At 45.5% G+C, this 23,368-nt stretch overlaps 1 protein-coding gene across 7 annotated transcripts in view; it reads left to right on the top strand.

The window, feature by feature from the left end:
• The window catches only part of TRIO (trio Rho guanine nucleotide exchange factor), a 3,522,386-nt gene that overhangs the window by 672,053 nt on the left and 2,826,965 nt on the right, over positions 1-23,368 (top strand). For all 7 annotated transcript variants that reach the window (XR_011200906.1, XM_069219639.1, XM_069219640.1 and 4 more), the window contains exon 12: positions 7,454-7,623. Coding sequence is in view for 6 of the 7 variants with exons in the window: in XM_069219639.1 (XP_069075740.1) it covers positions 7,454-7,623 (170 nt within the window). In the remaining variant the exon portion in view is untranslated. The remainder of the gene's footprint in view (positions 1-7,453; positions 7,624-23,368) is intronic.

Raw genomic sequence — 23,368 nt, 5'->3', positions numbered from 1 at the left:
ATGCTTCTGCAGTCTAGCGATCTGCTAATACATAATTGAGTATGCAGACAGCATTCCCTAAGAAACCCCACATATTTGCTGTTGCGAGACATCCCTGCAGCATTTTCTTAGTGTTACATGATTATTGTTGCCCATTTCAAACATGCAACAAAATATTGAGCAAATTTGTTAAAGTTAACATCTATCTCCATGTTTTTCATTAAATCTGCAGTGAGATAATGATGCATGGTTTGCACCAATACATAGCACTGATTGTTATGAAAAACATAGTTTGTAAGGATGTACAGAGAAACCAAAGAGATACATGTGCTTATACAATCAAATGCCTATTTTTATTTTTATGAGCGTTTTAGCAGAGATGTGTGCGTACATCCCTGCGTTAATTTTCCTCCCAGAAAGTTAACTGAAGCTCTGCTCCATCTCCAAAGGATTATGGATGGTTGGGACTTTTCTATTAGTCTGGTTGTATCAGCTGTTTAAATACCTGTAGTTTCACCTGTTTTTTGACATGGGTGGGAAAGTAATTAATTAGATTCCTATAAGTGTGGGTAAAGTTTATGGTTTGCAAACACAACTAATGATTTAACCAACTGCGGAAAATCTTTTCAATGGAAACCCTGCTGCAGTATCTGTCAGGCGTATTAAAAAAAATAACTCCAGTATTTTCTCATTTATTCAGAGGCCAAAGTCCTATCCAAATTGGTACACTGTCTGTTACATTCTGTAGAAATGGCACAAGTTGAAGTGTTATTAAATCATGTTCTTACTGTCTGAAGTACTCATGACAAATTACTTTATCTGGTTTAAGAACAAGTAAATGTCATTAGCGTAAACAGAGTCAGTGGAAATAATACCTTTTGCTGTACTTCCGTTTTAAACAACATTGTTGTATTTGAATATCAAGTGGAAAAAAGTGTTTGTATCGATTTGTATTCTGCTGACTCTGTACTTTCATTAAATAGACTATTGTGTATTGTTGGATCTCCCTTTGTTCACATGACACGGAACAGGCATGGGCCTCAGTTCATTTTTTTGGGGAGATTTACTGCATCGTTAAAAATGGTGCTTACTGATACGTATATTTATGTTCAATGGCATGTGTAGCTGCAGATACACGTGCTATGCATGGCTCTTTTGACATCTAGTGTTGGGCTTGGAGTGTTGCAAGTTGTTTTTCTTCAAAGAAGTCTTTTCGGAGTCACTGGATTGAGTGACTCCTCCTCTCGGTTATAGTGCGCATGAGCATCAACTCCAGTGTTAGATTGTTTTCTTTCCGCTTCTGGTTCAGACGTGTTTCCTCTCGCTCCAAGATTTCGAATTGGAAAACCTTTTCAATCGTCGTTTTTGTTTCAATCGCGTTTTCCACCTAGCATCGAACTGATAGTACCGTCGGAGTCTAGATTTTGCCCTTTTGGGCCTACCTTGTGGAAGCCTGATGGATCGGACTCCATTTCAATTCTGCCCTCTGTGCCACGCGAAGTTCCCATATACAGACCAACATCTGGTTTGTAATTTGTGCCTTTCTCCGGACCACCGAGAAGAAGATTGCGAAGCCTGTCGATAGTTTTGATCGAAGAAGACCTTGAGAGATTGCAGAGCCCGAAGATTAGAAATGGCGTAAGCACCGAACATCTCAAAGTCATGGAGGAAGAACAGGTGCAGACAGCAGTCTCCATCCAAGACACCGACTTCCTGCAAGAATCGAAGACGATAGACCCATCACTGCTGGCCAGCACGTGAGTACGTCTGCCCCTACACCCATATATAAAAAACAACTGAAGGCCTTGGATACACCCCTACTGGAAGTCCATGGTTCGGCCCGGAAAAAGACTGTCGCTGACCGACCTTCGGGTTTGCCGTCGAAAAAGGCCACTCCTCCGTCCACTTCGGAGTTGAGCAAGTCAGTTAAAACCTCCACCTCAGACTCCAGTAGGCATCCTCACTCTTCGGAGTCGAAGTTTCGACGTCCTGCTTCAGAGCTGAAAGAATCGACTTCATTTTCGGGACCGAAAAAGCTTCACTCTTTGGAACCGAAAAGATCAAGGACTTTCGAGTAAACTTAAACAAATCTAGAAGCCGATGCAAGAAGCTCACAAACCTTCCAATGAGGAGACTGAGATTGAGCCAATATTGGAGGTTATGGATGAAAGACAATCAAGAATCCGTATACATAAAGGGATTGGTAGAATTCTCACTGCACCTCCTTTAAAGTCTAAGAGAAAGCTGGCTTTTCAAGAGAAATTAGACTCTGCTCAACCACCAGCAAAAGTTCAGAATTCGAAGGAGAAACCAACACCTCTCCCTAGTTCTCCTGCTCATTCTCCACAGCTTTCTATTTCATCTCCAAATAATAGTCCAACCCCATTGCCTTCTCAAACACACTCAAAATACTTGCCTGGAGATACAGTGGATCCTTGGGATCTGTATGACCTAGATCCTATTCCAGACAATGATCCTGACCTATACACCTCCAAGCTTTCTCCACCAGAGGACACTACTGCCTATACTCACGTAGTTTATAGGGCAGCTGCTTACCATGGGGTGCTTATGCACACTGAGCCCCTAGAGGAGGACTTTTTGTTCAACACTCTGCCTTCCACTCATTCTAGATACCAGTGTCTCCCCATGTTGCCTGGAATGATCAAACATGCTGACCAAATTTTTAATGAGCCTGTCAAAGCTAGAGTGATTACCCCTAGGATTGACAAAAAATACAAACCTGCCCCTACAGACCCAGACTACAACACACATCAAGTTCATCCAGACTCAGTAGTAGTCAGTGCGGCTAGAAAAAGAGCTTACAGCCAGTCATCAGGAGACGCTCCTCCTCCTGATAAAGAGAGTAGAAAATTCTAAGCTGCTGGCAAGAGAGTAGCCACGCAAGTGGCTAACCAATGGCTAATTGTAAATTTGCAAGCACTTCTTGCCAGATATGATAGAGCCCATTGGGATGAGATGCAAGAATTAATACAACACCTCCCAAAAGAGCATCAAAAAGGGCACAACTGGTTGTAGAAGAGGGACAAGCCATAAGTAATAATCATATAAGGTATGCCCTCTATGCTGCTGATACATCCGCAAGGAGTGTAAATACTGCCATTACAATAAGAAGGCATGCATGGCTACGCTCCTCTGGTTTTAAACCAGAAATTCAACAGGCAGTACTTAACATGCCTTTTGATTAAAAAAAATTAAAAAAAACTTATTTGGGCCTGAAGTGGATACTACAATAGACAAACTGAGAAAAGACTCGGATACTGCAAAGGCAGTGGGAGCATTATATTCCACACCACATGGAGGCTCCTTTCGCAGGCCACAGTATAGAGGAGGATTTAAGCCACAATCCTCTGAAGCTTTTACCTCCCAAACAAAGGGACAACAGACACAATACCAAATAGGGGGATTTAGAGGGACCTAGAGAGGACAATATTTCAGAAACAAAGGCATGTTCTAAGTCTCAAAGCAAGCTCCTACACCATCCAAACAGTGACTTCATTCCCACCCCTTCACTCCACACATCTCCAGTGGGGGGAAGTCTACAGCAATTCCACTCTCATTGGCAAAATATCATCACAGACAATTGGGTGTTATCAATTATCCGCAGTGCCTATTGCCTAGAATTAATCTCCACCCCTCCAAACATTCCACCACGTTACCACAAATTGTCCCCAGAACACAACGTTCTGTTGCAACAGGAGGTACAATCCCTACTATTAAAACCAGCAATAGAATTTGTCCCACATTCTCAACAAGGAACAAGAGTATACTCACTCATTCCCAAAAAAGACAGCACTCCGAGGCCTATCCTAGACCTCAGGCCTCTCAATCTATACATCTTGTTAGAACATTTTCACATGGTAACTCTGCAGGATGTCATTCCACTACTACAGAAACAAGATTACATTACTGCATTAGACCTCAAAGATGCATATTGCCATATACACATCCATCCAGCTCACAGAAAATACCTCTGGTTCGTCATAGCAGGAAAACATTACCAGTTCAAAGTTTTACCACTCGGCATAACAACAGCTCCAAGAGTGTTCACAAAATGTCTAGCATTATTAGCAGCCTACTTAAGAAGACAACACATTCATTCATTTCCATATCTAGACTATTGGCTATTAAAATCGAGCAATTTTACACAATGCCAACAACACACTTCTTATGTAATAGAAACCCTGCATATGCTAGGGTTCACTCTCAATTATCAAAAATCACACCTTCAACCAGCACAGGCACAACCTTACCTAGGTGCTATTTTAAATACTCAAAAAGCCCTAGCATATCCAAATACACAAAGGATACAGGCTTTCCAAAATCTCATCCCACACGTATAGCCAAATCAACAATACACTGTAAGATTTATCATGAAAATTCTAGGGATGATGGCATCTTGCATACCCATAGTTCCACATGCAAGACTAAACATGAGGCCCTTAAAACAATGCCTCTCAACAGTGGTCTCAGGCAGACGGTCAGCTTCAAGATCTAGTGTTGATGGACCACCAAATACATATGTCCCTTCAATGGTGTAATCTCAGCAATCTAATTAAGGGGCGGTCATTTCAAGACCCTGTGCCTCAGACCATAACAACAACAGACGCATCAATGATAGGTTGGGGATCTCATCTCAACAATCACACCGTTCAAAGGGAATGGGATCCCAAACAGAAACAACTTCACTTAAACCACCTAGAATTATTAGCTGTGTTTCTTGCCCTAAAAGCATTTCAACCCCTTCTGAAACAGAAGACTGTTCTGATAAAAACCGACAACAGGACGACCATGTATTACCTCAAAAAACAGGGCAGGACACATTCATCACAACTGTCCTGCTAGCCCAGACAATATGGAAATGGGCAATTCACAATCACATTCATCTATTAGCAGAATACATTCCAGGAATAGACAATCAGGTGGCAGATCTCCTGAGCAGGAATCACCAACAAACTCATGAATGGGAGATTCACTCCCATGTACTTCAAAAGTACTTTCAAAAGTGTGGAACACCAGAAATAGATCTATTCACAACAAGCGAAAATGCAAAATGCCAAAAGTTTGCATCAGACACCCAGATCTCCTATCCAAGGACAATGCTCTGTGGATCAATTGGTAAGGGATATTTGCTTACGCTTTTCCTGCTTTCCCACTCCTTCCCTTTCTGGTCAGCAAACTAGGTCAAACATCACAAACCATGAAACTCATAGCCCCAACATGGGCACGTCAACATTGGTACACAACACTCCTAGACTTGTCTGTAGTACCTCATCCCAAACAGACCAGATTTGTTGACACAAAACAAAGGTCAAATCAGGCGCCCAAACCCCAATGCTCTCAGTTTAGCGATTTGGCTCCTGAAGTCATAGAATTTGGTTACCTAAAACTTCCATCAGAATGTATGGAAGTGATTAAACAGGCACAAAAACCTACTACTAGACAATGTTACACTAACAAATGGAAAAGATTTGCCTACTACTGTCAGTCTAAAAACACTGATCCACTTACAGCATCCATACAAGATATTGTATGCTACGTACTTCATTTGCAAAAATCTAATTTAGCTTTCTCATCCATCAAAATTCACCTTACTGCAATATCTGCGTACTTACAAACTATTCAACACACTTCTCTATTCCGAGTTCGTGTTATTAAAGCCTTCTTGGAAAGATTAAAATGCATTATTCCACCCAGAACACCACCTGTTGCTTCTTGCAATTTAAATATTGTGCTTAACAGACTCATAGGTCCACCTTTGGAACCCATGCACTCTTGTCAAATTCAATTTTTAACATGGAAGTTTGACTTCCTTGTAGCTATTACTTCTTTACGAAGAGTTAGTGAAATACAAGTGTTCACTCTTGAGGAACCTTTTTTCCCAAGTACACAAACAAAGTTGTACTTAGAACAAGTCCAAAATGTCTACCAAAAGTAGTATTTCCTTTTCACATCAACCAAACAGTGGAATTGCCAATCTTCTTTCCACAGCGAGACTCTGTGGCAGAAAGAGCTCTTCATACCCTAGATCTCAAAAGAGCTCTTATGTACTATATAGACAGAACTAAATATTTTAGGAAAACAAAACAACTTTTAGTTACTTTTCAACAACCACATAAAGGCAATCCCATATCTAAACAAGGATTAGCAAAATGGATTGTTAGATGCATTCAAACATGCTATATCAAGGCAAAAAGACAACTTTTGATCACTCCTAGAGCACATACTACAAGAAAGAAGGGTGCGTCACTGGCATTTTTAGGAAACATACTAATGGCTGATATATGTAAAGCGGCCACATGGTCAACTCCTCATACATTTACAAAACACTACTGTGTTGATGGTTTTTCACAGCAAGAGGTGCCTGTAGGCTAAGCTGGTCTTAAGAACACTATTTCAAACAACTTCAACTCCTACAGGCTATCCACCGCTATTTTTTGGGGAGGACTAACTTCTTTGTAGTCTATGCATAACATGTGTATCTGCAGCTACACATGCCATCGAACGGAAAATGTCACTTACCCAGTGTACATCTGTTCGTGGCATGTAGTGCTGCAGATTCACATGCACCCTCCCCGGAAGCCTGTAGTCGTTAAAGTTTAACATTTGTACATATGTAGATACATTTACATTTGCATGGACATCTCTTTATATTCTTATACTCTATCACTCTTTCCTTCACCCTTTGCGGGAAAACAATCTAACAATGGAGTCGATGCCCATGTGCACTGTAACCGAGAGGAGGATTCACTCGATCCTGTGACTCCGAAAAGACTTCTTAGAAGAAAAACAACTTGCAACACTCCGAGCCCAACACTAGATGTCAGAAGAGCTATGAGTAGCATGTGAATCTGCAGCACTACATGCCACGAACAGATGTACACTGGGTAAGTGACATTTTCCATGTATATGTATGTCTATATATATATATATATATATATATATATATATATATATATATATATATATATATATATATATATATATATATATAGTTTACTTTATTTTTCTACATTTACTTCACCTAGCTGATCATTACAATTGCAGCACGGTTTTGTCACTAATAAGCTTACTTGTGTTAACCCTTGCCGGGGCTTGACTTAATCCCTTGCTTCCTTCCTTTTTCAATCCAAGGGCAAGTTTCTACCACATTCCTCATCTTTAGCTTTTCAGCCATGGTGTTTTGATCATACTGAATTTGGGGCCAGATGTAGCAAAGGTTTTTACCCATTCTGTGTCTATGGGAAAAAGTGTTCGTACATATGGCCCTTAATTTGTTGAGTGATCGCAATCTTAATGGGGTCCCTTGCCTTCTTAAATGATTTGTGTTAATGTGCTAGGAAGTAAAAATGCGAAAAGGGGATGGAAGGATTTTTAATAACGATTTTTACGAACTCATTGTAGATGTCAATTGGAAGATATGACCCAAGTTATTTTCTTATCTATTCCTTTGTAGCTGTGGACATGGCTGGAGGAGTTGCAAAAAGAGCTGCTAGATGACGTCTATGCTGAGTCTGTAGAAGCAGTGCAGGACCTGATCAAGCGTTTTGGTCAGCAGCAGCAAACCACTCTACAAGTTACAGTGAATGTCATTAAAGAAGGAGAAGATTTGATTCAGCAGTTACGGTAATTGATATTCATAATCTTGTTGAACTCAAAGGATCAGATAAAAACTGCTGTATTAGGCTAGAAATTAGTTATAAAAGTGCAATAATTCAGTCGATTTAATTTAGTCATTTGATGAATAATAAATTGAAACATTATAAAACTAAATTATAAAACAATGGGAGACAATAAAACAGATTTACCTCACTTATTCTCTACAATGTGTAATTATCTCCACCATACAAGTGTCTAATTAGCAGGACACAGTGTATAAGGTTGGTTACAGTGCAACACATAGATTCTAAAGAAAGCTCGTGTCAAACTTCTTCACAGTTGTGTAGTGTTCCATATTTAATCCACGTAAAAGAGGAACTAAAAACCGTTTACAGGGAGTGCTGTATAACGTGCAAAAAAGCAGGACGTGTAAAGTGCTTTGTCCCAATACTTTGTTACATGGGCAGTTTGGAAGGTTCGTAAACCAAACATCACATGTGGGAATGCTAATAAAAAGTGTCAACTGTTAAGTGGTAATCACATCAACTAAAATCTATACTGTGAATTCACAGCAGATAGGGTTCTGCTCCTGAAGTTGTCAGTACAGGTAAATTATTCATTACTGACAACTTAGCACTTTCCTTTTTTGTTCGTATACTCCCATACTAGTTGAAAAACGGAGACGTCACCCTCTCTTTGGTTGTGACATCAATACATTCTAGCTTTTCAAACATTTCAGGAATCCCTAAAATATTAAATGTGTGTTTAACATATAAGAACAAGGGAATAGATATTAGGTCGTGTTATCCAGAGACAGGCAGTCTCTAAGAACAGCTCTTGAAAAACCGGTTTCTAATTTGTCCCAGATCGAAAGCCACAACAATAAAGGCTGGATTTTTATTAGGTCTTCCAAATAATACAGTACACCCTCGGAGTGACACACAAAATTAGAACATGCTTTGGTGATTCTAGAAGCCCACGTAACAAGTAGTACTCAACGTTCTGGAGTGTGTCTTTATTTGAATACCCCCATACCCCTGATTCTTTAAGGATCATTGATATACATTTGCTGTTACAATTTAAGATGTCAGTCAGTATATTTTTTTGGCTTAAATCAGCCATAAAAGTTACGTTACATCCAAAACAAACATCAAGCTATAAAGCCATTAGAGCTTTAAATATAAGAACTTTAAATATAAAGGCATAAAACTGTTATCCATAAAAACTGCGCAATTTAGGAATACTTGAAATGAAATTCAAAACTGCCGCAATCACTTCTTCACTGCCCAAACCTTGCAGATCAGCTAAAGCTGCTAAATGGGACCTAAAACTAGCATCCTGCAAGTATGGGATCAAAAAGCACCTTCTCTCATTCAAATAAAATGTACAAAATAATGTGAAATGCAATGTCGATTGATCTGCGGGTTCCTCACAGTGACATGATGGAAGAGAAGAAAGCCATGTCCCTCTGTTTGGGAAGAGCAATAGAAAGAGCAGTGTGCCAAACCGAAATCTGGCCAACAGAAATTTGCCTCTCTCATTTTCTACGACCTATAAATAAAGTGCCATTTGCCCCATCTCATTTGCTAGGCCTCACCCACCTTCGAGGCCCGACTGCAAACATTGCTCCAGCAAGAACAGTAAGCAAATTTTCTTCACGTCGCTCATAGAGATACACGCCAGGCTGTCTGGATTAAAAAAATACGCTGGCGACTCCGCACTCACAAAAGACTTCCGAACATATTCCGTTCAGAGAATCTCCAGAGCACCGTCCAACTTTATGGATCAAATCCGTTTATTAAGTTTTCAATTATGGAACATCGCACATGTACTACATCACAGTATTGCCAAAGGCACGTAGTTAGCTTATTCCATGCGACACAATAAAAAAGAAGAAGATTAAGGGGGTCATTCTGACCCTGACGGGCGGTGGAGGCCGCCCGCCAGAGTACCCCCCTCCAGAACACCGCTCCGCGGTCATAAGACCGCTGCGGTGATTCTGGCTTTTGCACTGGGCTGGCGGGCGGCTGCCAAAAGGCCGCCCGCCAGCCCAGTGCAAAAGAGCCTTCCCACGAGGACGCCGGCTCAGAATTGAGCCGGCGGAGTGGGAAGGTGCGACGGGTGCAGTGGCACCCGTCGCGTATTTCAGTGTCTGCAATGCAGACACTGAAATACAATGTGGGGCCCTCTTACGGGGGCCCCTGCAGTGCCCATGCCATTGGCATGGGCACTGCAGGGGCCCCCAGGGGCCCCACGACAACCCATACCGCCATCCTGTTCCTGGCGGGAGAACCGCCAGGAACAGGATGGCGGCATGGGTTGTCAGAATTCCCCATGGCGGCGCAGCAAGCTGCACCGCCATGGGGGATTCCCAGGGCACCGGAAAACCGGCGGGAGACCGTCGGTTTTCCCTTTCTGACCGCGGCCAAACCGCCGCGGTCAGAATGCCCTGCGGGGCACCGCCAACCTGTTGGCGGTGCTCCCGCCAACCCTGGCCCCGGCGGTAGTGAACCGCCGGGGTCAGAATCACCCCCTAAATGTTTAACACAACTGTTTCCCCATTGCTGGTTGAAAATGCATTAATCAAACGATCTCAGGCTCTATTACCATATAGTTCTAGTCCAGAATAAACATCCCCTCGTAGGCGACCTCCCCGGCAATCAATTCAAATTCCAAACCCTCAGATAAGTTGGACATGTAGGCTCTGAAAACTCCCCAGATAGAATACGTAAAAACGGTTGCCAAAGTTCCCTAAAGTCCCCACTCCGCAGCTGTGAAGTCAGGGTAAGCTTTTCCATAGCGAGGATAAACCAGAGCTTGTGCAGCCAAGAGACTATTGACGGGATCTGCTCTGTCCCCCACACTGAGAGCAACAGCTGTACAGCAGCATTCAAGGCTAAGGCCATCTGCCGACCCTTCAAAGATCTTAGGGGAAAGGTGAGCGGGTTGGGGAGACCCCAGCAAAGTATACGCAGGAAATCTAGGGATCTTAGTGTCAAAGGCCCTGTCCACAGTGTCTATTATGTCTTTCCAGTACCGGTGTAATTTGGGACAATGCCATAGTAAGTGCACAAGCAAGCCCCCACCCCCACACCTCCTCCAGCAAAGACTAGATTTGTCATGATTCCAAGCATGGATCCTGTTTGGGGTGTAATACCAGGAGGAGGCTACTTCATAGGCTGTCTCTGTACCTGATGAGTTATAAGTTGTGTGGTGCGCCCTATAAAAAACACTCTCCCACTCATCTACCAATAGCTCCCTCTCTAGTTCCTTCCCCCATCTCAATTGACCCTTAGTCTTGGTTGAACGGGCCTCCCCCGCAAGAGGACATAGAGTTCAGAAACCACACGCTTATCACCCTCTCATTAGAATCCATTTTTCAAACGGGGGTAAAGGCCTATCAATTAATATCCTATTGGCTGGAAGCAGGGCCCAGTGTCTTATTTGGTAGTACATCATCCTGTCGGCCTCGATTAGGCCATATTGCTCCCTCAGCTGGTCGAAGGGGATAACCCCCTGCTCATCAAATAAGTATCCCACCCTTTTGCAGCCCCTCTCATACCACCGACCCAGTGCTTCCGGCTGTAGGCCAGGGCCAAAATTGGGATTCGCGCCCAGTGGAGTCATTGGGGACGGGAAGGTCGTCAAACCCGCCCTGCCGGCCACCCGATCCCACACTCTCATCGTAACCTCCGTAACCGGTGATATATACAACCCCTGCGCCCTGTGACGGCGCCTAAGCCAGGGTTCCTTCCATATGTGAGAGCCAGCCACTGCCTGGTCCATGAAGCACCAATGTTTCTCAGAAGACGGTCGACTCCATTCCAAAAGGAAACGCAACTGTGCTGCCTGAAAGTATCGAAGGAGGCAGGGGACCGCCAGCCCCCCCTCCCTCTTAGGACGATACAGAACCTGCTGTGATATCCGCGCCGCCTTTCTTTCCCATATAAATCTTAAGACCGCCATTTGGAGGGACGCTATCGTTCGAGGGGAGGTTCCAGCGGGAGCACCTGGAACAGATAAAGTATACGTGGTAGGATGGTCATTTTCACCGCCGCAACCCTGCCCAGCCAGGACAATTTAAGCCTCCCATGACTCCAAGTCGCGCTGCACCGCTCGCGTTAGTTTAGAATAGTTCAACTTCGCTGTACTGGCGACTGTAGAGCCCAGATCAATCCCCAAATATGGGAGCCCTGAAGAGGTCCATGTAAAGTGGAAACGGGCCTTCAGGTCCCTTTCATGCTCCGCAGTGATAAACTTGCCCAGAGCCTGCGATTTAAGCATGTTCATTCAGAACCCCGAAACCTGCCCAAATTCCTCTATAACACCCATTAGCGCCGGTAGTGAGGTCATGGGCTCCGCCAAAGTAAGAATGACGTAGTCCGCGTATAGCGAAATGAGATGCTCATCCCCCCCCAAACCTCATACCCGTGATCTGAGGGTTCTCCCGGAGCCTCTGTGCCAGTGGCTCCATGTAAAGCGCGAACAGGAGGGGCGAAAGCGGACACCCCTGCCTGGTACCTCTTTGAACGGCGAATGGCAAAGAGAGCATCCCATTAACCTGGACCGCTGCCCGAGGCTCTTGATAAATGCATTGAATCCATGTCATAAAGCCTGAACCCAGTCCAAAGCGTTCGAGCACCCTGAACAAGTATGGCCAGTGAACCCTATCAAAGGCTTTCTCAGCGTCAATAGACAGGAAGAGCGCCGCCCTACGGGAACGTTCAGTTTTGTCCAAGAGATGGAGCAATCGCTTGGTATTATCGCTGCATTGTCTATGAAGTATAAATCCCGACTGGTCGGGGTCCACAAGCCCCGGCATATAATAGTTGAGACGGTGTGTCAAAATGCCAGTGACCAGTTTGGCATCAATATTCAGCAGGGAGATCGGCCTATACGAGGCGCATTCCTCGGGGTCCTTCCCCGGTTTCGGGATAACAACGATAGTAGCGTCTAACATACTAGGCGAAAGCACACCCGTTTGACGAAAGGAGTAAAAAAGTCGCACAAGAACGGGAACAAGTTCCGCACAGAAGGATTTATAAAAAAGCGCAGAAAAGCCATCGGGCCAGGTGACTTCCTGGTCTGCAATCGAGCAATCGCAGATATAACCTCCTCAGCCCTTATAGGTTGGTCTAACGAGGCTGATTCTGTCACAGACAAAGGAGTGATTGCTATGTCCTCTAAGAAGGATTCTGGGGCTAAGTCACCGGGCTTCTCAGCCATGTACAGACTTCGATAGAATTTCGCAAAAGCCTGCGCTATTTGGTCGCTCGTGCGCGCCTCTGCCCCAGAGGGGAATCGTACCATTTTTATCAGTGACGCGCCACGCTGTGCTCTCAACCTATGCGCCAGTAGCTTGCCGCACTTATTACTTCCTACATAATACTTTTGTTTGAGGCGGACTACCGCATACTCTGCCCTGTCCCAGTCCAACCTCCTCAGCTGCTTTCGGACCTTCTCGAGCTCTCGCCATATTCTAGGAGCACCAGTGTGTTTATGTGAGCGCTCTAAAACCCTCACTCGCTGCTCCAAGTCCCCCCTGAGTCGAGACCTCGCCTTATTGTCCCTAGAAGAAAGCGACATCACCTCACCCTTCAAGACAGCCTTCAGTGCCTCCCACAGTGTTGCAATGCTTGTTGTCCCGTTGTCGTTAAAGCTAAGGTAATCTATTATTGCCCTTCGGATCGCCTCTACCGTTGCACCGTTCTGAAGCATCGAGTCCCTAAATCGCCATTCCGATGGACTAACCCTCTCCATGTCCGTGTAAATCTCAACTGTTACCGGAGCATGATCCGACAAAGCCCGCGGCTCAATCGCCGGGTCTCTAACCCTGGGGAGAAGCTCCTGGGATGCCAGAAAAAGGTCCAATCTAGCATATGTTTTGGTTGCCGATGAGTAAAAGTAGTCCCTCAACGTGGGGTTGCGCGCTCCTCCACACATCCACCAGACCACACTCACTCAGCCACTGCCGCCCAGCATCCGACAAAGACCCAGTCTGACCATACCGTTGGCCTGAGCGATTCAGGTCCCCATCTATCACCAAATTAAAATCAGCTCCCAGCAATACAGCACCATCAGGGGATTGGAGCAGCAGAGTCAGAGACTGTCTCAAGAAGGTTTCTTGTTGGGAATTGGGTGCATATAGCGATCGTGAAGGAGAAACCCCCCAATCGAACAGACAGGCTAAAATGTCGGGGGGGCGGTCTCCAGGGGCCCCAGCGCCCCCAACTCGGTGCACCCGGTCCAGGACTACCTCCTGTGTCTCTTCTGTGGCAAGCAAGGAGCGAAACAAATCCACCACGTAGCCCCCAATGTCCCCTTTTTCAGCGCCAACCGGGGCCCCTCGTATACGAATATTTTGTCTCCTCAAGCGATTTTCCAAGTCTTCGACCGCCATCTGAAGAAGATCCTGTTGCTCTCGGAGGCGGACTACTTCCTGTTGCAGGCCCGCGACCTCTTCACCGCAAGGGATCTCACTGTCCTCTAGCTGCGATACACGTTCACCCAAGGAGGTAACCTCTCCTCGTATCTCCTTCACCTCCTGTGAGATGTCCCTACGCTGCTCTTGGATATCGCCCTGGAGCGACTCAGACAGGGAGGTCAGAAAGCTCTTCGTGGATGAAGAACTCTCCTCTGGCTCCGTCTCAACTCGACTCTCCAAGGCCCTCGTCTCAGGTAAGTCCTCCGAGACAGTCCCAGGTGCAAAACGCGCCCCTGCCAACATATCCCTCACTGAGCGCTCGCGTTTGGACTTTGACGTCTCCATGGCGCGCCGGCCTGATCACACCTCACCGGCTCAGTTCCGCAGGTCCTCCAAGGTCACTTTCCGAGGCCGGTCAGTATGCGCCGCTCTATCCGGAACCGCGCCCAGATCCAGCTCCCAGCCGCCACCACTTACAACGGTCCGCTCCTTGTGCCTTTCTGCAGGATTGCAGGGCCAGGCTACTTAAAAGTTCAAATGCTGGGGTTGTACCACCTGGAGGCCGGGTAACTGGGCCCCCACTCTCTACCGGGGCCCCACACCTCACCGGCCCCGCTCCATGGCGCCAGGGCGAGGAAGCCCCGTCAGCAGCCGCCGGTCCTACTGATCATATGGAAGCACCTCTCACCCTTCAGGCGCTCCAATCACCAGGCGCCGGGTCCCATGGCGATCTCCACTTATTAAGGGGCCCAAGGTAGGCCCCTCGGCCCTCAATCCCCAGCACCCCGTCTGCAAGGGCCGGCGAGGGGAAGGCCCGTCCTGCGGCCCAGGCCGTGCCTTGCGCCGCTCCGCGGCCGCACCCAGACTCCTGGGCCGAGCCCTGCTCCTCCCGGGGGAGCGGCGCAACTTGGCCCCAACCGGAGCCGAGGAGCCCAGAACACCCGGGGGGAGACTCGCGATGTAGGGACAGCCTCCAGGCTTCCCCCAAGCTGGCCGCAGGACACTTTCTCGGGCCAAGGCGGCGGAGCGCAAGCAAGAACGTCTTAGTGCTCCACCATCTTGGGCACGCCCTCCACCGTCCAACTTTAGGCAATCTTTCAAAATAAGTCTTCTCAAGTGGGCCTCAGAATTCTTCCAAATTTGTGTCCATAATAAGAGGGGTTGTAATTTAACAAGATCCTTCAAAAAGGTCAGTTCCACCTCCTTGTGCCAAAAAGATGTTGCTGTACACTGCGTGACTGTCAGCAGCCTATGTAAAAATGTATTCTGAGCTGACTGCAATAGAGTACAGTTAATGTGTCCCCATACCCCTGCACCAAATAAACACACATTTACTCTTGTATATACTAAGCAGTTCTCTTGCCAGTTTGTGGCCCAGCCTATTCGCAAACCTAGAAACATCATGTATAGACCTTTGGAACTGCAGAGCCCTTACATTCAATAGAGATTTCCAAATAAGATCAACATCAAAAGGAATACCTAGATATGTAACGTGCCTAGTTTTCCTTATTTCCCCACCCCTAATAAAAATGTTCTTGTCTTGACCTGCCTGGGACCACATTTCATTACAAAGGACTTGGAGTGGATAACTGTGAGGCCTAAATTGTCCATAAAAGATTTAAAACCATTCCACAGACACTGGAGGCCTTTAGCTGTTCGGGCCACAAGAACAGCATCATCCGTATAGAGTAAGACTGGTATTTCCTGGGTGCCAAATTTAGGGATATCTGCCTTCGCCCCAATCACATGATCTTTAAAGCCATTTATATGAAGTAAAAAGAGAAATGGCACTAGGACAGAGCCGTGTCTTACCCCAGAGATTATTGAAAAGACTTACATTAGATCACCCTGCTTTGTGTAACAGACTCTGGCTGTCCTTTGTGAGTGTAATCTCTGAAGCAGAGACACAATGTCCCTATCTATGCCCATCTGGGCCATAATCCTCCATAGCAGAGAATAGTGTACCGAATCAAATGCACAGGACAAGTCCTTGAATGAAAGGTGCACACTGCCTTTTTTGCCTTAGTATATTTTTGAATTATCAGTGACAGGTTTAAGGACTGCTCAACTGTACCCAGACCTGGGCGGAATCCGAACTGCAGGTCTGAGAGCCCACGATTCTCTACGGCCCAGTTTCCAATTTTGCCAGTAAGACCCTGCTCAGGATCTTGACGGTACTATCCAAAAACAAGATTGGCTGATAACAATGTGGATTTAAGATATGCTTAATTGGCTTGTGGCCTAACTTGGAGGCAAATCTGTATACAGCCTCCTTGGAACTCAGAAATTGTTGAACTCTCACATTAAGTTAATGTTTCTAAGTTAGAGAAGAATCAAAGGGCACACCTAAATATGAAACGTGGGTTACCCTATCCACAACTATGTCTACAATCGTATGAAATCTTACCTTGGTATTTTTTGACCCACATGTCATGATTAAGGACTTGATTGAATTGATGTTAAGTTCTTTGTCCCTCAGAAAAAATGTAAATTTGTCTATCAGAACTTGGAGTCTATTTGCCGTTCCTAATCGAAGAACAGGTTTGTCCGCTTACAGTAAAACTGGTAGAGAACGTTACCTACGTTGTGGCATATTTTCCCCTTTTAGTGATAAAATGTCTCTCCAGACAGTTTATGTAAACAATGAGAAGGACGGGTGCCAAAACACATCCATGGCGTAACCCACTTATGGATCTAATTTGTTCTGTGCATTGTACCTGAAACAACTAAAACTCTAGCGGTCATATCCTGGTACAGTTATAACAGGGAGATTAGCAGTTTTTAGACCCCAGGAGTTTCCATGATCATCCAATGCTTCCAGTGACTGACAATTTCAAAAGCGTTGATCCATGAATGCCTGATGGATTGCCCCCCTCTATGATTTGATATGTTTCCTGCTTCAGATAACAGTTAAGGCATTGCTCTACCGCCCCCAGGCTCAGACAGAAACTATATTGGATATCTAAGAAGATTTAATTTTGCCCCGTGCAAGGCTGTAGCCTTGACAATAATACTTTAAAGATTTTTACAGTTGAGTCAGGTAATGATATTGAGTGATAACTGGTCAGATTTCTATCCCCTTTTTAAAAACATGGTACTGCAATAACCTCTGTCCATGATTGAGGAGTGGTGCTGATGATGGCTGCCCCAATTACATTTGGTAAGAGTGTAACCCTTAGAGGTATGTTATGTTTAAATACATCAACCAATACTCCCTCCAAGCTTTGAACTTTTATGGTTGAACTATTATTGATTGCAATGCTCACTTCTTCCACCTCTGTCGAGTAGCTGAATTCTAAAGCCTCCTCCGAGTCAGGCGTGACAAATTGTAAAGAAAAGAGAAGGGATAAATTACCAGGATTAAATACCTTTGTGTTGTGTTATATCCCCTTATCTGCAGGGATTACATTCTTCACCTTTGGAGAATCAGTATAACAGAATAATGAAGAGGTAACCACCCTCCAAAATGCAGCACTATCTTGAGTTTTACCTGATGCGTCTAGATTCTTCCATGCTTTTTTTTCCTAATATAATTTCTTGCATCCATTACTTACTTATAGGATTTCCTAAATAACAGGATATCATCTCTTGACCTGGGGTCTTTTGTGAGTGCACATAGAAGCTTTTTATGTGCAGTAGAGCAAGCAGCATTGAATTAGCGGCATAGCTTTCCTCCTCTGGGGGCCTTCTTGGAGGTTAACAGGGAATAAATAGTATCACAAAGTGAGTAAAAAGAATGTAATATGGCTTGGGGGTTTGCATCATAAGTCAGGCATGGCAAACAATCTTGCCTTTTTGTAATTAAAGATCTTAAAGAATTGATTTGGGTTTATTTGATTCAATTTCAACTTTAATCCTATATTTTTAGAGTAGATGGTATCAGCCCCTTCCTTTAAATTAGTTTTAGCCCCAAAGTGTAAGTTGTGATCGCTGATCCAATTAATTATAATATTAAAAAGTAAACAATGATATTGTAATAGTGTGAAAACATACTGAAATTTATTGTGCTCGTTGAGCCTCTGCAATACATGTTCACACTGTGAGTTTGTGGGGCAGCTATCACTTAGGTTATCTGCATACTAGTGGCACCCCAAAAAATGTGGGAGTTGGGGACAGTGTTCACCTCAAGAACTATGCGTTGTCCCTGGAGACAAGATTCAAAACAGCTTTTCAAAATATAGTCAACAAGGAAGGACTGAGAGGGGTGTGGCCAACCAACATGCCATGTGGACGTGATCCACATGGGCTCCCCTGCTCTCATTCAACATATCAATGTGACTGGCGCCCTTACCCGGAAAATGATACCATTTCAAAATTCCAGCAGTGACGGAGAACAGGGTGCTGGGGGCTGCTTTTTAAGCCCCAAGTAGGCTGGAGTGCACCACCATGACATCGAGCCAGCGGCTCCCTTCAGCCAAAGCACAGCCCTTGTGGTGCGATTGCTGGCCTGGTGGGTGGGATCGCTGCATTTAAGTCCATATACCCTAAGAGGGGTTCCAGTGAGCCGAGAGGCTGGTGAGGCAACAAGGATGGGGGAGATGCCTTGAAAAAAAACTCCCCTCCTGGGTGAAGGTCTGCTCCCTCTTTCAAGACACCCAGCTGCACTGACCCGTTGCCTAATATTTCAGCCTGTCACAGACAAACTTTGCAGAGAATGCATCAAGTACAGATGGACCTACCCGTTTGGCCTCTCCATGGACTACCAAAACAAGGCTCATCACTTCAAAGACCTGAGTGATGCAGCAGCTTTGTTGGGAATGTCGATCGCTCAGATTTGGGGATTGGAAGGAGACTCCAGGATGGGGGGGGTGCATGAGGGGCAGACTTGATTCCTGCAACTAATGCGGAAAGTGGACAATGGCTTTCACAGCGACATCTGACAAAACGAGGAAAGCAGTGAACTGGAAGCTGATTCTTCACTATAGGAACACTTGATCTAGAACAGGATTGGTTTACCCACTTGTTTTTATATTTGATTATGTTTCTTTGGAGTGCTTGGCCATCCTCTGGCGCCTTGCTCCACTTTTCATTTGCAGGACTGCTGCGACTGAGGCAAATCTTTAAATTGTGAGATGGTGGCCTCACATTTGGATTAATAGAACGCAAAATCGAATTATTTGCAGATGATGTGTTGCTGTCTCTTACCTCCCCCAAGACATCCTGGGGCGCCGCTAACAAAACTGACAGATGATGATGCAGTTGACAAGACTTTAGTTTAAGTGAAGAAGAGTGCAGCTTTGCTAATAATGTAACAAGGATAGTGAAAGTCTTGAGGAATTGGAAATGGATCAGAAGATGGCAGGTTTCCGCATCAACTTACACAAATCTTTCTTGCTAAGTCTGACACTGCCAGCTCATGATGTGGAAGCCATAGTTGGCTCCACTTCTTTTCAATTACCCAAAATATATATCACCCCTAGAATGGTTCACTTGTACCAGGCAAATTACCCCATACTTTTACAACTAAAGGCAGTGTTTAAGAGGTGTGCACCCATGTATATCTCAGTGCTTGGCCGCATACATGCAATCAAAACAACTCTTACCAAAGCTGCTATCCTCTTCTAAGGGATCCCCATTGATATAGATCATGAATTTTTACCTGCTGTTCGCTTCCTGGTAACCAGATGTATCTAGCAAGACGCAGGGCTCGACTGCTGTACAAGATGTTGCAGTTACTGAAAGACTCAGGAGGCCTGGCCTTTCCTGACTTTAATCTCTACTACAGAGCATCACTGTTAAGGATGATCTCCAAATGGTCCTTAAGAGAATCTGGCAAGCATTGCCTTCACATGGACGGTTTGATAGTGGGCAGATACATATGAGATGTACTGTGGAAACCAAAGGTGGATCGACCCCCTAATGCATATACTAGTACTCCAACTAAAACCACTCTTAATGTGTGGGATGAGGTGTCCAAGGCCCTCCCTTTTTACTCCTATTCACTTTAACCTGGCCTTTACACCTGCACTTACACCAGGCCCCTTTGACTTCTGGAGGAATGGAGGTTGTCTCACCATCTCTGATTTGTTTCACTGGGGACTTAACCCAGATGCAAGGATGGCGGCCACCATAGAATCACTCCTAACAAAAGGTTTGCTAAACACGCGGGTGGCTCCAGGGTTTGTATTTTATTCCTTTACTCCCTACCGATCAACACCATCATTGCTCCTCAGACCTGTCACTTTGCATTTTGGGAGCAGACACTTGAGGAAACTATCACAAACAGCAGGTGGCTCAAATTTTGGAGAGACATCCCCAGATTTAATCACCCTATAGGTATGCGGGAAGCATACTACAAAATACTTTTTGACTGGTACCTATACCTTACCAAAGTGGAGAAAAATCTTTCAGGATACGTCTGATCGCTGCTGGAGGAGTTGCAAGCCCCCTTGGGGACTTTTTGTCATATAGGGTGGGGCTGCTTGATTATCCACCCATTTTGTTCTGAAATTCTGTCCCAAATTAAAGCTATCCTGGGATACCAGCTCCTGGACACCTCATTATTTGCCCTGTCAGGATTACGGGTTGAGTCCCTTAAGAGTTAAACCTCTGGTGACCGAGCGATACTGTGGTTGTGCCTTGGTGCAGCTAAAATAGCTCTGGCTGCCTAATAGAAAAAGAGGTAGGAGCCTGCGATGTCTTAGTGGCATGCTAGACTCTGGCAAGCCGATACTGTGGAAAGGATGGCTGACATTCTCCTAGATAATAATAAAATCTTTGACTATATCTGGGGCCCCTTAGTAGAATTCCTCTCCACAGGCCTTTCACTCTTTGTTTGTCCTATTCGTATGTAAGCACTCAATCTCTTTCAAATTTGAAATTAGCAGATACCAGTGTTGCTCCTGTTGGTGCATTAATAACTGTTCTTTTGCTCCCTCATGCTCCTTTCCCACTCACGTGCCACTGTACCTAATGTACTCATGTGCTTTTTATGTACGGGGAGAAGGGTTTATGCTATTGTTCAATCTTGATAAACAACTGTATTTCGCCTAGTTTCAAGATTTAAACAAGGATACCGTCAAATGATGGAAATTGTATGTACAATTAGCAATTTCAATGTGTATTAATGGTATCCTTTATCAGCCTTACCATCATTATCTTGATGTCTGCTCTCAAAGCTCATTAAAGAAAGTTTGATAAACAAAAGAAGAAAGGAATGACTCAAAAAGGGAGTTAAAGAACAAAAATGTTGGGAAAACAATGAAGATCTATTAATATTTATAGTGCAATACAGAAATTAGAAAAAATGCAAATGCAGCAGTAGTTATAATTAAAACAATTGAAATACATAGGAAATGTTTGTCCTGAAGGTTCTCAGTTTTTTGAATAATGCAGAAATAAGCAAAAATCAGTAGAGTAGACTAAGGCCCTCATTATAAACTTGGTGGCAATCACCGCTGGCCGCTGTGTTGTCAGTGAACAAAAGACCGCCAGTGGAAGTGAACTGCACACCGCTGTATAATGATGCCAAAGCGACAAACCTCCCAAAATCTTGCAACCTCCATCTACCACCAGAAAGGCAGTACACCCCGCCGCGCCATGCAGACAAATCCCCCACCCACCAAAAAATGATGCCCAAATCAGCTCAGCGGACAGTGAATGTCGAACGACCATTGGTGGTACGGACCGCCACGGCCAGCAATGGGACCCGCCAACAACAAATGCACACATTGGCAAGTTCGAAAACCACACACCTGACACACATCCACAAAACTTTAAAACACACACACATACACACCCCACAATCCTTTGCAACGCCAGTAGCACAACAGATATTGACAATACAAAATGAATACACTGAAATAATCGTCACACGCACAAATATACCACCAAAATACATACATAGCACAACCACCATCACAAGCCACACACCCAACCACACAACAGCACCCTCACCAATACACCTACAACGCACAACCCACAACACACACCATGGCACCCCTAAGCACCCCTGCTTCACAGACAGGGAGCTAAAGACCATGGTGGATTAAATTCTCAGGGTCGAGCCACAACTATTCGGGGCACAGCTGCAGCAGACACCCGTGGCCAGGAAGATGGAGCTATGGCAGACGATTGTCAATAAAGTCAATGCAGTGGGAAACCATCCATGTACAAGGGAGGACATCAGGAAGAGATGGAACGACCTGCGCGGGAAGGTTCTGTCTATGGCATCTAGGCACAACATCGCTGTACAGAAGACTGGTGGTGGTCCCCCACTTCCTCCCCCCAAATACACCGACTGGGAGGAGAAGGTCCTGGCTATCCTGCACCCGGAGGGCCTCACCGGACTCACTGGTGGATTGGACTCGGGTAAGTCAACTACAATACCTTAACAGTCACCTCACCTATAATGTATGTATCACCCCATCCCTCTCACTACCACCAGAACCCCATCCCCTTCCCAGTCCACAACACCCACACACTCCCATCCAAGTCACCTGCATGCCCACAATCCCTCAAACAAATCACCATCCAGCCCCCTGTGCACAGTCACCAACCCCTGCATGGAATCCCAGTGGCACTGCACCACCCACAGTGCACCTCCCCCTCAGAAAATGCATCTAAATGTACACAAAAGGACCTTGAATACCACTACATGGGAATGTAACCATCAATTAGTGCTGACCAGTGCTGCAACTGACAAAAAACTTACAGGACACCCACATCTCTATTCCCTCACACACACGCACCACCACCCATGTCACCCAGACGGAGACATCAAGGAGTGCCAGTCCTCCACCTGAAGATGGAGGCCCCACTCATGAGAGTGCAAAGGGATGTCTGGACACAGAGGAAATCCCTGGCACTTCCCACACCCCTGGAAAGTCACCCTCCAGAGGCCCCACCCAGGACACCACTGACACCCCTACCACTCAGCCACCACCATCAGCCCTGGCCAAACAACCCCCACACCAGTGTCACTAGGCCACGGACTGGCTGCCCACATGTACAGAGGCCAGAGTCTCCACCCACCAACAGGCAGGATGATGAAGGGCCAACTGCAAGTGGGACTGCCAGACCTGTGCAGGGGACACAGGCACAGGGGGCTAGAGCCAATGGGAGGGAATCTGTTTCCCAGGGGGTGGCCAAAGGATGGATGCAGCAGCCCAGGAGGTGTTATCTGATGTCCTGGGAACATACCACCATTCCCAGGACAGGATGGGCCTGATCCTGGCCACCTTGGAGCAGAATCAGAGGCTGCAGATAGCACACCACCAGGAGGCCATGGAGCAATGGAAACAGCTCAATGCCACCATGGCCTTCATTGCAGGGGTGCTGCAGCGCCAGTACCACAGCCAGCCTGAGTCCTCCACTTACCTGCAGGCCCCTACCACTAGCCAGGACACT

The sequence above is a fragment of the Pleurodeles waltl genome, chromosome 2_2, assembly GCF_031143425.1.
Source record: "Pleurodeles waltl isolate 20211129_DDA chromosome 2_2, aPleWal1.hap1.20221129, whole genome shotgun sequence".
In the NCBI taxonomy this organism is placed as follows: Eukaryota; Metazoa; Chordata; class Amphibia; order Caudata; family Salamandridae; genus Pleurodeles; species Pleurodeles waltl.
The sequence above is the reverse complement of the archived record's forward strand: the minus strand, read 5'-3'. Positions and strand labels throughout refer to the sequence as shown.